This window comes from Pecten maximus, chromosome 3, assembly GCF_902652985.1.
Source record: "Pecten maximus chromosome 3, xPecMax1.1, whole genome shotgun sequence".
Lineage (NCBI taxonomy): Eukaryota > Metazoa > Mollusca > Bivalvia > Pectinida > Pectinidae > Pecten > Pecten maximus.
The window spans coordinates 47,362,014-47,378,350 of NC_047017.1; the positions used below are offsets into that span (position 1 = coordinate 47,362,014).

The 16,337-nt window shown below is 34.8% G+C and overlaps 1 protein-coding gene across 2 annotated transcripts in view; it reads left to right on the forward strand.

The window, feature by feature from the left end:
* Nucleotides 1-16,337, forward strand: part of LOC117324375 (cytoplasmic dynein 2 light intermediate chain 1-like) — a 36,925-nt gene that overhangs the window by 6,348 nt on the left and 14,240 nt on the right. For both annotated transcript variants that reach the window (XM_033880189.1, XM_033880190.1), the window contains exons 8-12: nucleotides 217-285; nucleotides 1,570-1,647; nucleotides 6,354-6,433; nucleotides 7,708-7,778; nucleotides 9,639-9,684. In XM_033880189.1, coding sequence (XP_033736080.1) covers nucleotides 217-285; nucleotides 1,570-1,647; nucleotides 6,354-6,433; nucleotides 7,708-7,778; nucleotides 9,639-9,684 — 344 coding nt within the window. The remainder of the gene's footprint in view (nucleotides 1-216; nucleotides 286-1,569; nucleotides 1,648-6,353; nucleotides 6,434-7,707; nucleotides 7,779-9,638; nucleotides 9,685-16,337) is intronic.

Below are 16,337 nucleotides of genomic sequence, written 5' to 3' on the forward strand. Positions count from 1 at the left end.
ATATTCCGAAGTCTATGTATGATGAAGGTGACCGAATGTAGTCATCAAAACATCACACATAAGGTCAAATACTAATTGTGATATACTATAATCTGTTCAAAGTAATATGGTGTCTCTCAGCGTGACACATAATGCTCTAAACTATTCAGTCAGTAAATATTTTGACAGTGATATTCATTACTGCACAACACTTAATATCTGCTTTTATTTTTTCAGGACAGCACAATGATGGACCCGTTTTTAATACCACTCATTATAATAGGTGGTAAATATGATATTTTCCAGGTAAGATCTCCTGTTATTATCTATATGTCTAATGTTGTGTGTTATCTCCAGTTAGAATCAAGTCTGATATCAGATCAGGATCATATGCAGAGTTACCGACCTTTGTTTACAATGTGACACTTTGTCCTGGATATACAAATGTATCTCACCAAAAATACCTTAAAGTGTTTACCTCCCTTGACTCTGGTACTAAACTCTTACAATCATACCAACATAAATCTTCTTGAATGTTATAGAATTATATATAATTCAAAAATCCCCGTTACATCTTACATGGTCATGTCCTTGAAAAAACTGATTTGGCAAAATATGTAGGCATAACAGTGCAAGCGAATCATAAATGGGATAAGCACTGTTGCTTCAAAAGAAAATCAATCTTCAGACTGTTTACAACACAAACTTAAGTTTATTTAAGAAATAAAAAATAAATGGTTTCAAACCTTCAATACAAATATACATCAGAAACTGGAGTACAGTTGCACTGTTTAGGATCCTCATAAAAAGAGTAAAATCCATCAATAGAGAAAGTCCAGAGTAGAGCTACTCGATATGTCTAATAGATACCACAGCACCAGTATCAGATCTGATGGAATCCTGATAGTGGTAAACCACTTATCATATTTTAGACTGTTACTTTTCTACAAAACTGTTCATCAAATAGTAGCTGTTCTGTCAGATATTTTCATATACTCCTCCACAAGTACTCATTCCTGTCAAAACCCCTACTGTTACAGACCGGTATAGACAACAAAAGATTTATACATGGGTGAAAGTGTTCAGTATTGATACCGAATTCAGTATTTTGGAAATAATTTCTGCCATATGTGTCCATGTTAAATTTTGACAGTACAAGATATTTTAGTATTTCGAAAACTGGATTATATACTTTCACTCACGTTCATACAAATACTCTTTTTCACAAAAAGAAGCCCAATGCCATACCAATCCAAATTGTGTCTACTAGCACTGTGAATGAGTTTAGATCTGCTATCCCAGAACGTATCTATCACACTACATAACCTCATAACTGACGTAAAAATGCAAAAGCAAACAAAAACAAAAACAAAAAAAAACAAAAAACAAAAAAATTTGGTGCATCGCATTAACTCAATTTTGAAATCTTGTCATTTCACAAAAAAGAAGAAATGAAGATTGACACTGCAAGCTGCAATATCTTCCACTTGTGGACTACAGTTAGATCTTCTCATTTTAGTTCTATTTCTGTAAAAGTGGGACTGAGCATGATACTGTATATATTTAAATTTGTATTTTCATTGTTTCCAGGATTTTGACTCTGAAAAGCGAAAAGTAATCTGTAAAACGTTGAGATTTATAGCACATATCCATGGGGCATCATTACAGGTATGTAGATCTAAACTCTGAGATTTATAGTACGTATCCACGGGGCATCATTACAGGTATGTACCGTAAATATTCGGGTATAGTGCGCACTCGCGTATAGTGCGCAGGTACGTTTTTGAGGTTCATTTTCAAAAAAAAAAAAAAAAAAATTCAATTTTCAACTGAGCGGTAGATGAATTCTAAAGCATAAGATGATAGGAATTCGTAACTTATGAAAGCTTATTTACAATGTACCACATTTAATTGGAATCACCGGTCAGATTTGACACATTGGATTGACAGGTTGTTTACATTATACCGCCACAGGCCTAGTCAGCTTGCAAATTGTAGCGGTCCCATCTAGGTCCAATCTACGCTGTTGTACCAACAAAATAATTAATCCTACCCTCAATTACCTTGTGTTTTTCACGCAGGTATGATCTCTTGTGGTATCTGTCCACGAACATACAAAGCTAATTAAGCTCAATTATATCTACAGTACGGAAACAGGTCTGCAGTCGTCGTGCTGGTCACAACTTTTATATCAATGAATTAACATGTGTAATGGATAAATCTACAGTGCATACGATAAATAAGAGTACCCCGGTAGTTTTCACAGTCAGATCGTGTTTTATATGGCCAGTTGGTCAGTGACTGCCGCACGAGATCAAGGCCTTAGTGTTACCCGTGCTAATTGCGCATGCGTGCTGTTACAGCTTCCGTAAATAAACAAGTTGAACGTTATCAGTTTCTGGCAACATTCTGGATTTATAAGGTGATTAATTTAGAAGTATGAAATAACTAAGTACTGCTATCTCATTTCAAGTTTTGTTTGATGTTAATTGAGATGTTATACATCGTTTTGGACCTGAATACGGGAACATGCTCAAGTGAGATCGTATGTGTACGGAACATGTGGCTCACGATCGACTTAGATAAATCCACGTAATTGCTGATAAATACACAATTTCAAGGAATTAAACATTAAAATAACTATTCATTTCTTTGATTATTTGTTAACTATTACTTTCTTCATGCTTTATATATATATATAAGTATTAAATCAATCCTGCTGTGAAAGGAAACGATCACAAATCTCAGTCAAATCACATTCATTCTGACTGGGAAAAGGCTTGTACTTGCGTATAGTGCGCAGTGGTCTTTTTCACTTGTCAATTTTTGAAAAAAAGTGCGCACTATACGCGAATATTTACGGTATATATCTCAACTCTGAGATTTATAGTACGTATCCACGGGGCATCATTACAGGTATGTATATCTAAACTCTGAGATTTATAGTACATATCCACGGAGCATGATTACAGGTATGTATATCTAAACTCTGAGATTTATAGTACATATCCACGGAGCATCATTACAGGTATGTATGTCTAAACTCTGAGATTTATAGTACATATCCACGGAGCATCATTACAGGTATGTCTAAACTCTGAGATTTATAATACATATCCACGGAGCATCATTAGAGGTATGTATGTCTAAACTCTGAGATTTATAGTACATATCCATGGAGCATGATTACAGGTATGTATATCTAAACTCTGAGATTTATAGTACATATCCACGGAGCATCATTACAGGTATGTATGTCTAAACTCTGAGATTTATAGTACATATCCACGGGGCATCATTACAGGTATATCTAAACTCTGAGATTTATAGTACATATCCACGGAGCATCATTACAGGTATGTATATCTAAACTCTGAGATTTATAGTACATATCCACGGGGCATCATTACAGGTATGTATATCTAAACTCTGAGATTTATAGTACATATCCACGGAGCATCATTACAGGTATGTATATCTAAACTCTGACATTTATAGTACATATCTACGGGACATCATTACAGGTATGTATATCTAAACTCTGAGATTTATAGTACATATCCACGGGGCATCATTACAGGTATGTATATCTAAACTCTGAGATTTATAGTACATATCCACGGAGCATCATTACAGGTATGTATATCTAAACTCTGAGATTTATAGTACATATCCACGGGGCATCATTACAGGTATATCTAAACTCTGAGATTTATAGTACATATCCACGGAGCATCATTACAGGTATGTATATCTAAACTCTGACATTTATAGTACATATCCACGGAGCATCATTACAGGTATGTATATCTAAACTCTGAGATTTATAGTACATATCCACGGAGCATCATTAAAGGTATGTATATCTAAACTCTGAGATTTATAGTACATATCCACGGGACATCATTACAGGTATGTATATCTAAACTCTGAGATTTATAGTACATATCCACGGAGCATCATTACAGGTATGTATATCTAAACTCTGAGATTTATAGTACATATCCACGGAGCATCATTACAGGTATGTATATCTAAACTCTGAGATTTATAGTACATATCCACGGGGCATCATTACAGGTATATCTAAACTCTAAGATTTATAGTACATATCCACGGAGCATCATTACAGGTATGTATATCTAAACTCTGAGATTTATAGTACATATCCACGGGGCATCATTACAGGTATGTATACCCGGTATCTAAACAACGAGATTTATAGTACATATCCACGGAGCATCATTACAGGTATATCTAAACTCTGAGATTTATAGTACATATCCACGGAGCATCATTACAGGTATATCTAAACTCTGAGATTTATAGTACATATCCACGGGACATCATTACAGGTATGTATATCTAAACTCTGAGATTTATAGTACATATCCACGGAGCATCATTACAGGTATGTCTAAACAACTACTGAAAGAATCACATCATGTTGACTTTTCAATAAGTTTGGACAATTGAGTATGGTTCATTGTTAGCCCACCATCATCAGATGGTGGACTATTCAAATTGCCCTGCATCCGTCTGTCTAGCTGTCCCTCTGTAAATATTTCTAGTTATCGCTATTTCTCAGAAAGTACTAAAGGGATCTTTCTCAGATTTTGTATATAAGTTCCCCTTGATCCCTAGTTGTGCATATTGTATTTTGGGATCGATTGGAAAACAATAGGACCGAAAGGAAGTCATCTTGGAATTTTACAATTGAAGATTATATTGTTATCACTATTTCTCAGAAAGTACTTAAATGATCTTTCTTAAATTTCATCTGTAAGTTCCCCTTGGTCCTTAGTTGTGCATATTGCATTTTGGGACCAATTGGAAAACAACACATCTGACAGGTGGCAATCTTCGATTTTGACAATTGAAGTTTGTTACTGCTAATATTCTTGTATAGACCAATCTGACAACAACATTGCCAACAAGCAGCTGTATTGGATTTTGACAAATGAAACTTCATTTCTTAAAGTACTAAAAAGTGAAAGTAGAGAAAAGAAGTGAAAAGATCAGCCTTTCATTTGACTGACATGGATTATTCATAGGTGGATGCTAAGATCCCTTTGGGATCCCTTGTTTTCTGGCATATGAGGATTTCACACTGACAAATGAGAAACGATATACAGTGATTTCACACTGACAAATGATATTAGGGGAATTTAACACTGACAAATGAGAAATGATATACAGTGATTTCACACTGACAAATGATATTAGGGTAGATTTCACACTGACAAATGATATTAGGGTAGATTTCACACTGACAAATGATATTAGGGTAGATTTCACACTGACAAATGATATTAGGAGAATTTCACACTGACAAATGATATTAGGAGAATTTCACACTGACCAATGATATTTGGGGGATTTCACACTGACAAATGATGTTAGGGAAATTTCACAATGACAAATGATATTAGGGGAATTTCACAATGACAAATGATATTAGGGGAATTTCACAATGACAAATGATGTTAGGGGAATTTCACAATGACAAATGATATTAGGGTAGATTTCACACTGACAAATGATATTAGGGGAATTTCACACTGACAAATGATATTAGGGGAATTTCACAATGACAAATGATATTAGGGTAGATTTCACACTGACAAATGATATTAGGGGGATTTCACAATGACAAATGATATTAGGGTAGATTTCACACTGACAAATGATATTAGGGTAGATTTCACACTGACAAATGATATTAGGGTAGATTTCACACTGACAAATGATATTAGGAGAATTTCACAATGACAAATGATATTAGGGTGATTTCACACTGACAAATGATATTAGGGTAGATTTCACACTGACAAATGATATTAGGGGGATTTCACACTGACAAATGATATTAGGGGGATTTCACACTGACATATGATATTAGGGTAGATTTCACACTGACAAATGATATTAGGGGGATTTCACACTGACATATGATATTAGGGTAGATTTCACACTGACAAATGATATTAGGGTAGATTTCACACTGACAAATGATATTAGGAGAATTTCACACTGACAAATGATATTAAGGGGATTTCACACTGACAAATGATATTAGGGGGATTTCACACTGACAAATGATGTTAGGGGGATTTCACACTAACAAATGATATTAGGGTGAATTTCACACTGACAAATGATATTAGGAGAATTTCACAATGACAAATGATATTTGGGGGATTTCACACTGACATGATATTAGGGTAGATTTCACACTGACCAAAGTGATTTACTTGGTACATGAATGATTAGCCTTTGGTGTGAACGAATATCATTGTGTATGTAATATTGTATTTCACTGTATATGTTTATTTGTAGTAGGGGTTAACATGTAATTGTGTTTTTGTGTACAGTTTTTCAGTATCAAACAGGAACAGCAGGTGAATAAGATGAGAGCACTGATCAGTCATCACCTGTTTGAAACATCGTTAAGGTAAGCACAAATAGTTTGTACTTTTAAAAACTTTAAAATTTATAATTTAAATGTAAAAAAGTTTCGTTATCATGTTTCGAGACTCTATGGTCTAGTGGTAGGACACAGGGATGAATGATTGAAGGGTCACTAGTACGAACCCCAGCACTAACTTTGTGTTGTATCCCTATACAAGGTTCTTTATTATGTTCCAGTCAACTCAGCTGTAAATGAGTATGGAATTTACATTTTGGCCATCATTTTGTTTGAGAGTCAAGTGACTGCCTAAAAAGTCATGTGATTCAGTCATGTGATTCAGTCATGTGATCATGTGATTCATATTTAATACAGGCTAGCTCATACATGTAGTACTTAATAGACAAAATAACCTGTGGACGCTCCACATGCTTCGATGTTTGGAGAGTGAAGTGAGGTGTTTGCGATAATATGATATATAAAATCAAAGGAGATTTCTATAAATATGAATAATGGTAATGACGAGATCAACATGGATATTATACCATCCAGATTTGTTACTTTCGTACAAATATTCACGAGGAATTTTTTGATTCGCAATTCACTCTCCTCGCATATTAACAAGAAAATAAATCCCATACGAAATATAAGTGACTTTTGGGCATATATCAGCAGGTAATCCTGTCTGTGTCATCATGTCTATTTTAAAGTAAACCTTTTATTATGAAAAGTTTATGCTTACCCATCCAAAATGCCTAGTCATACTCTCGTATCTTTTGTTGCCTTTGTTATGTTTTGTCTTACCCTCATTCATTGATTTAGAGTTAAGATTATAGTTATATTCACTTATCGATAGTCCCTTTTTATTTTGGTAAACAGTTATACCCCATCCAAGCCTGTGTATATTAAACTCTTGTATGTCGGAGGAGGATATAGGATAGCAATGTGTTTGAAATCATCACATCGATAGAAACAAAATGCCATAAATATTTCATTACATTTCGGCATCAAAACCAGAGCACAGGATGTATGATTACATGCAATTGAAACTGCATTTTATTTATTTTCACCACAATGTAATAAATACCACATCTTTGATAAAACATCATATTGTAAACTTGGTGGAATGTGTCTTATAAATCTAATTGGTTCAAATTATGCAGCATCACTGAAAACTTGCACAAGCGTGCATTACAATGTTTTATTACTGTCACAGAGTTCAATACGATGTTAAATGTAGTAGCAGTTGTGATGAGATGTACACCAATCAGCATCTGATACAAAACTGAAAATATAATAATACTGTTTCCTGTTTACAGTAAGACGTTACAAACGGAACACAACAAACCTATACAGGTGGCAGCAGGACACGACTCTCTACAACAAATAGGTACGAGTGGCTATATATAGTTACGTGACTCACTACAACAAATAGGTACGAGTGGCTATATATAGTTACGTGACTCACTACAACAAATAGGTACGAGTGGCTATATATAGTTACGTGACTCACTACAACAAATATATAGGTACGAGTGGCTGTATATAGTTACGTGACTCACTACAACAAATAGGTACGGGTGGCTGTATATAGTTGCGTGGCTCACTACAACAAATAGGTACGAGTGGCTATATATAGTTACGTGACTCACTACAACAAATAGGTACGAGTGGCTGTATATAGTTACGTGGCTCACTACAACAAATAGGTACGGGTGGCTATATATAGTTAGGTGACTCACTACAACAAATAGGTACGAGTGGCTATATATAGTTACGTGACTCACTACAACAAATAGGTACGAGTGGCTATATATAGTTACGTGACTCACTACAACAAATAGGTACGAGTGGCTATATATAGTTACGTGGCTCACTACAACAAATAGGTACGGGTGGCTGTATATAGTTACGTGACTCACTACAACAAATAGGTACGAGTGGCTGTATATAGTTACGTGGCTCACTGCAACAAATAGGTACGAGTGGCTGTATATAGTTATGTGACTCACTACAACAAATAGGTATGAGTGGCTGTATATAGTCACATGAGTCACAACAAATAGGTACGAGTTGCTGTATATAGTCATGTGACTCACTACAACAAATAGGTACGAGTGGCTGTATATAGTTACGTGACTCACTACAACAATACCGTAGGTACGAGTGGCTATATATAGTTACGTGACTCACTACAACAAATATGTACGAGTGGCTATATATAGTTACGGTGTACTCACATCAACAAATAGGTTACGAGTGGCTATATATAGTACGTGGACTCACTACAACAAATAGGTTACGAGTGGCTATATTATAGTTACGTGACTCACTACAACAAATAGGGTACGACGTGGCTATATCTAGTTACGGTGACTCACTACAACCAATAGGTTACGGGTGGCTATATTATAGTTACGTGACTCACTACAACAAATAGGAGTACGAGTTGGCTGATATAGTTACGTGGCTCACTACAAACAAATAGGTACGAGGTGGCTTCTGTTATATAGTTACGTGACTCACTACAACAAATAGGTAATGAGTGGCTGTATATAGTTCACATGAGCTCACTGCACACAAATAGGTACGAGTTGCTTGTCTATAGTTCATGTGACTCACGTTTTACAACAAATAGGGTACTGAGTGGCTGTATATAGTTCACATGACTCACTACAACAAATATGTACGAGTGGCTGTATATGTTCACTGTGACTCAACTACAACAATTACGTAGGTACGAGTGGCTGTATATATAGTTACGTGACTCACTGCAACAAATAGGTACGAGTGGCTATATATAGTTACGTGACTCACTACAACAAATAGGTACGGGTGGCTGTATATAGTTACGTGACTCACTGCAACAAATAGGCACGAGTGGCTGTATATAGTTACGTGACTCACTACAACAAATAGGTAGGAGTGGCTGTATATAGTTACGTGACTCACTACAACAAATAGGTACGAGTGGCTATATATAGTTACGTGACTCACTACAACAAATAGGTACGAGTGGCTATATATAGTTACATGACTCACAACAACAAATAGGTACGAGTGGCTATATATAGTTACGTGACTCACTACAACAAATAGGTACGAGTGGCTATATATAGTTATTTTAAACACAAACCACATATTGGTTTGAGTGTATGATCATTTTACAATTTGTTTAGTTTTCTATCGATACAATAACAAGAATGAGCATCGGTGAACTTCATAATCAGGTATCTTTTTTTTTTTCTAGGTACTCCTCCATTGTCTGATAAAGATGTTGGTAGAATCAATGCAAAGTAAGTTGTTTTTGTACTGTCATGATTGTAGGTTGTATGTTACTGTACTGTCATGTTTATAGCATGTATTTTTCTGTTGTCAATGTGGCTATTTTAACTATTGGATTGCACATTTGATAATGAATAACTTAATATTTATCCTGCAATAAGCCAAGCGATCAACAAAAAATGTTTCGACACAAGGTAGGGGATTGGATTTTGTAAGACAAGGAAATAGCATTTATTAGTATTTCTACTGAACCATAGATTCATATTTATTTATATACAAATGTATCAGAATTAGCTCTTAGTTCTGCTTCATCCAGTGTCATGAAAATTTTTAAAAAATCTAATAAACTACCCAAAAATTTCCAATTGCAACTTGACTGACGAAGTGCTTCTTTGATTATACAGTGGTTTGTAATGCACCCATATCTGCGATGTTTTTTTAGTATAAATTGACGAGACGGGTTGTCATGTCCTATGGCATTTCACAGTGATGACACTATAAAAATGTATATCAGCTGCCCCTTCATCAGTGGACATCGTTTTTAAACAAATCCAGACCAAAATGTTGGTAGCTTTATGCCTTAAACTTCTAAAGCACATCACTCTTAACAAGGACATTGTAGGATTTTAAGGTCAAGATAACTGTCAGTACAAAGATTCACTGATGTAAGTGGTGTAATTCGTTTTTTTCTGTTAAAATTTCATTAACAGACTACAACATGTTCTTCAAGGACATACTTCAAACTAAAAACTATACTGGAACCCAGTGATGAAACAAAGCATCTTTTTGAACTCTGCAGGACGTTGGTTCTTGGAGAATTTCTCCTTAGGGAGAATTTTCTCTTCTGATTTTAAAAACTATACAATTAACAAAGACACTAGATTTAAACTACTAGTCCTTAGTATGTATCAAACATGGGAGTAACTGATTCCTGCTGAGGGACGAAATTTTCAGGTTGATGCGTCCCTTGACACATGCAGATATACTTGGCTAGGTAAAAACCATAATTCAGAGTAAGGCTTTCAACCTTAAAGTTCAGAAATAAGATGCACATTAACTGATAGGGTTAGAGATAGTTATTCCAATAAAGTCATCTGGTGCTCATGTCTTCTATCAAAGTCCTTTATTGCAAAATTTAACCACTTTAGAGAAAAATTATAGAGATAGCTAACAGTTAATTCAGATTAGTCAGAGATGGCCTGTATCATGCTGGCTGTGACATTCACATATCATGTATTTTAGACAGAGAAGTTGGAGTAAAATATGTCAAGTGCACTTCAATAAACATTGGTGAGACTTTTGTATTCTGGGACAAGATTTCGTGTTAATCAATACAAAAATCAATAATTAATCACAGCTTGATATTTATATACAGGCCAGTACTAAAACTATTATCATTGGAATTTACATCTTAAAAAAGATCTTTCATCATGGTGGAAAACTGCAAATAATTAATAAACTTTTTAAGTTTTTTAAGCTGGTTTGTCTAATTCTACTCCAAACAAACATTAATGGTTCAGAACTACTGGAGAGCTGCGTGGAACCTGTCATATGTCATACGGCTCTCATTACATTGTGATGTTTGCTGCACCAAAATCAATCAAGTCCTCTCGGCAAACATCGACCTGTACTTAAAATTTAACATTCAGCAAATTGGCAGTTTAATTTACAGTATAACACCCACCGTTTTCTCCTTCTGTGGATCAATGAGGAGAATTTCAGAGTAGGTTTTTGTAACTAAAAGGTGAAACATCATGGTATCTTTGGGTTCAGTTCTGTAATTGCAGTTCATATTACATATTGATTTTATTTCATGTTAAGTTTGAATCCTTAAGTCAAGAAATGCTTAAGGAATCATTAATGTTACTGACAGAGAAGAAGACGATAATGCATTACCCCAGATATTTTCCTGTTCAGATTTCATTGTTTTGTGATATACAAAATGTATGCCAGTACTTCAAATTGTAACATGATTCTCAGCATATATTCCGACTGATTTATCAGCTTGGTTTGAGACCAATTAAGAACTATATTAACTCAATTTTAAGGAATTTTAGGTCACCTGAGACAAAGTCTACTTATAGTGATGGTCAAAGGGGTTATATATGCTTAAAACATTTAAATAACTTCTTCTGAAAACCCAGAAGGCTTAGAGTGATGCCAATTGGCCAGTGATATACTTGGATGAAGAGCAACCAAGTTAGTTAGATTGAATGACCTTTACTTTATTCAAGGTTGCATGGGCCAAATATGTTAAAATCTTCCATCCTCTTCTGAACTTAGCCAGTGATATGCTGGAATGAGGGCTAACAAGTTAACTTTTGTCCATTTTCAGGATGATAAAGTGTAAATTTTGTTAACTCTTTTGATAATTTCTCATGATTAGCAAAGAGGTCTTGTGTCATGATATTTGGCTAGTAACTTGCTGGTAATCAACTTTTGATTGAAGCCAGGTGAGTGGTACAGGCCCATTGGGCATCTTGTTCACATTGTAGTTAAGGAAGTGCTGCCTGTATATGAAGCTGTACAAGCAGTTAATCAACTGATTAAACTTCACATTCAATGTGTGTTTATTGAGTTGTAGAAATATGAGGGATGCATGTTTTCTATATAAAGTAACATTAAAAATGCCATTTGAGAATTAGTGATTTCACAAATTGTGCAGTATGTTTTACAATATATCAATATTTACACATGTCTATAACATATACAGACCAATATCTCAATATTTACACATGTCTATAACATATACACACCAATATATCAATGTGTACACATCTATAACATATACAGACCAATATATCAATATTTACACACATCTATAACATATACACACCAATATATCAATATTTACACATCTATAACATATACACACCAATATATCAATATTTACACACATCTATAACATATACACACCAATATATCAATATTTACACACATCTATAACATATACACACCAATATATCAATATTTACACATCTATAACATATACACACCAATATATCAATATTTACACATCTATAACATATACACACCAATATATCAATATTTACACATCTATAACATATACACACCAATATATCAATATTTACACACATCTATAACATATACACACCAATATATCAATATTTACACATCTATAACATATACACACCAATATATCAATATTGACACATCTATAATATATACACACCAATATATCAATATTTACACACATCTATAACATATACACACCAATATATCAATATTTACACACATCTATAACATATACACACCAATATATCAATGTGTACACATCTATAACATATACAGACCAATATAATCAATATTTACACACATCTATAACACATACAGACCAATATATCAATATTTACACACATCTATAACATATACAGACCAATATATATCAATATTTACACACATCTATAACACATACAGACCAATATCACATTCTGTTGGTATGTATGTAAGGATACTCATTCATTCTGACAAAAAAGGGACATGCAAGATATGTAATTATAATTCTTATCTAATTGGTAAGAAAAGGTCTAAAAATGTTGTTTTCTGGGTCTTGGAAAATTTGAATATTCTTCCCCTTGAATAAGAGATGGAGAAATACCCTTCAGGCATACGCTCACCCTATTATTCTGTATTAGAAAAGTGTGCCTCAGGAATACTCCATATTCAAGACAAGTATGCTTCAGGAATATTCCATACTGGGAAAGTACATTTCAGGAATACAATCACCCTGTTATTCCATATTACTACCTGTACAAAAATTTGTCACAATCTTTCTGTAAAGTCTTTGTCAATTACAAATTTTGGATACTCAGGTTCATTTGTTTTCTCATTTCTAGTATTGAGGGAAAGTACTGTGCTTTATGTGTCACCTGCAAAAAGCAGACGACATATAGGTATCACTTTGTCTGTGTTTTTGTTGGCAGCGGTGGCTTTGTCCAGACTGGTTTTCGTGCGATAACTCAAGTTCCCTTTTAATTTGGTCCTTCACATTCAAACTTCATGCAAATCTTCCTTAATTACCAAAAGTGTTTGCTTGGGATTGCTTTTCAGGTCTGAAGGTCAAAGGTCAAGGTTACTGTTACTAAAGATAGAAATTTTGTTTCGTGCAGTAACTCATGAAGGTTCCCTTGGGCTTGAGATTGTTTTTCTGTTTCTCAGGCCCAAAGGTCGAAGGCCAAAGCTACTGTTACAAAAATTAGAAAACTTGTTTCTTTGTGATAACTCATATTCCTTTGGGCCCATGAAACTCTAATTTCATGCTGTTTTCCTTTACCATAAGTACATGCATCAGACTGTTTTGGTGCAATAACTTGAGCAATCACCAAACTAAAAAGGTGAAATATCCACTTGGGGAATGCTTGTTTTGTTATAGAGGATGATTGTTAAGAATTCTGTTTCTAGTGAAATACTGCTAAAAACCATTGGTGACCCATTTTTGAAGATAATTTTGCAGAAATACATACTGCTGCAGGCTTGATGGTTTTTCAGTATGTATTGATTGTTGCATATATAGACAGGAAGTTGGTACAATTGATAGAATTTTAATCACAGTACATATTGTATTATGTTGGTCTAGATGAGTGTATTGTAGCTGTTACCTGTATATAAGACATGGGTGACAGGGTAACATACCTGCAAGCAAAAGAATCCAGATCATGTTGGTTGATTAAGAAAAGATAAAAACTTAATAATGTCTAATTAATAGTGCAGACTTCCTTCGGAGGAACATATTGTAATGACAATGTAGAAAATACAGCAAGGCACTTACTATAAATAGACATCTCTGATGCACAATAGCAATCTTCCCTTGGGCTCAATCCAGCTAAAGCTCTGATATCAATTTGTCGCAGATAAAATTTCATCTGAATTAAACTCTATAGTGTGTTGCCAGCCAAGTTAAAGTGGATGGAAAATGTTATCTTACAAAAGGCTTTAGAGCTTTCTCCACCCTTTGGGGAAGAGGGGACATACTTCTGTCAGTCTTCATACATTCATGAATGGAATACATGTATATTGCATTAAGTTTGCCCTCACAATTCTCATGCCTTTTGAGTAAAACTGTCAGTGCAACTTTAAATTTTGGATTTCATACAACTTTCACACTTTTGACAGATTTAAAAAATGTCACAGCTTTTTTTTTTTAGGATAGATGGAAATTGCCAATAGTTAAAAAAATGTTAAGGTCTGTTTCTTAATTTCGCATTTGCTTTTAACATTTAGTAAAACTAATACTTAATTCTCTTACTGACCAATCAGAATGTTTCTGTCCATTTGCTGCTTTCAAAGACAGATTTTTGATTATGATACCAATGACTGGCTGGTTTGGTGCACTGCTTACATCTTACAATTACACTGATGTTTGTCTCATAACATAATATGGTAATATGACAGTATGGAATAGAGAAATGTGAGGACAGTATGTTTGTAATCAGAGATATTTGATGAAAGGAATAAATTGATTGCATCAGATAGAAGTGACAGAATGTTAAGAACAGGGTGTTATTGTGAGATAAGAATTGATGTAAAAGAAAGGCAGGAAGCTGGATGAAAGAAGAAGGGAGATTGACATCATAAAGTATAATTGAGGGTATGGGTTAGCCTGGGAAACTCTGGACAGAGTAGTGGACAATGGACCACCTAATAGCTGTCCATCTCAGGAAGATACACCTACCCTTATCATGAAGTTGACCAATAGATTTTTTTTAATTTCAAGTAAATCCTAATTTTAGTACGTCAGTACTCAGACAGACAGAGAGGTTACATAAGGAATGTATGTCAGTACTCAGAGACAGAGACAGACAGAGAGGTTACATAAGGAATGTATGTCAGTACTCAGAGACAGACAGAGAGGTTACATAAGGAATGTATGTCAGTACTCAGAGACAGACAGAGAGGTTACATAAGGAATGTATGTCAGTACTCAAAGACAGACAGAGAGGTTACATAAGGAATGTATGTCAGTACTCAAAGACAGACAGAGAGGTTACATAAGGAATGTACGTCAGTACTCAGAGACAGACAGAGAGGTTACATAAGGAATGTATGTCAGTACTCAGAGACAGACAGGGAGGTTACATAAGGAATGTATGTCAGTACTCAGACAGACAGAGAGGTTACATAAGGAATGTATGTCAGTACTCAGAGACAGACAGAGAGGTTACATAAGGAATGTATGTCAGTACTCAGAGACAGACAGAGAGGTTACATAAGGAATGTATGTCAGTACTCAGAGACAGAGACAGACAGAGAGGTTACATAAGGAATGTATGTCAGTACTCAGAGACAGACAGAGAGGTTACATAAGGAATGTATGTCAGTACTCAGAGACAGAGAGGTTACATAAGGAATGTATGTCAGTACTCAGAGACAGACAGAGAGGTTACATAAGGAATGTATGTCAGTACTCAGAGACAGACAGAGAGGTTACATAAGGAATGTATGTCAGTACTCAGAGACAGAGAGGTTACATAAGGAATGTATGTCAGTACTCAGAGACAAAGAGAGACAGAGAGGTTACATAAGGAATGTCTGTCAGTACTCAGAGACAGAGACAGACAGAGAGGTTACATAAGGAATGTATGTCAGTACTCAGAGACAGAGACAGACAGAGAGGTTACATAAGGAATGTATGTCAGTCCTCAGA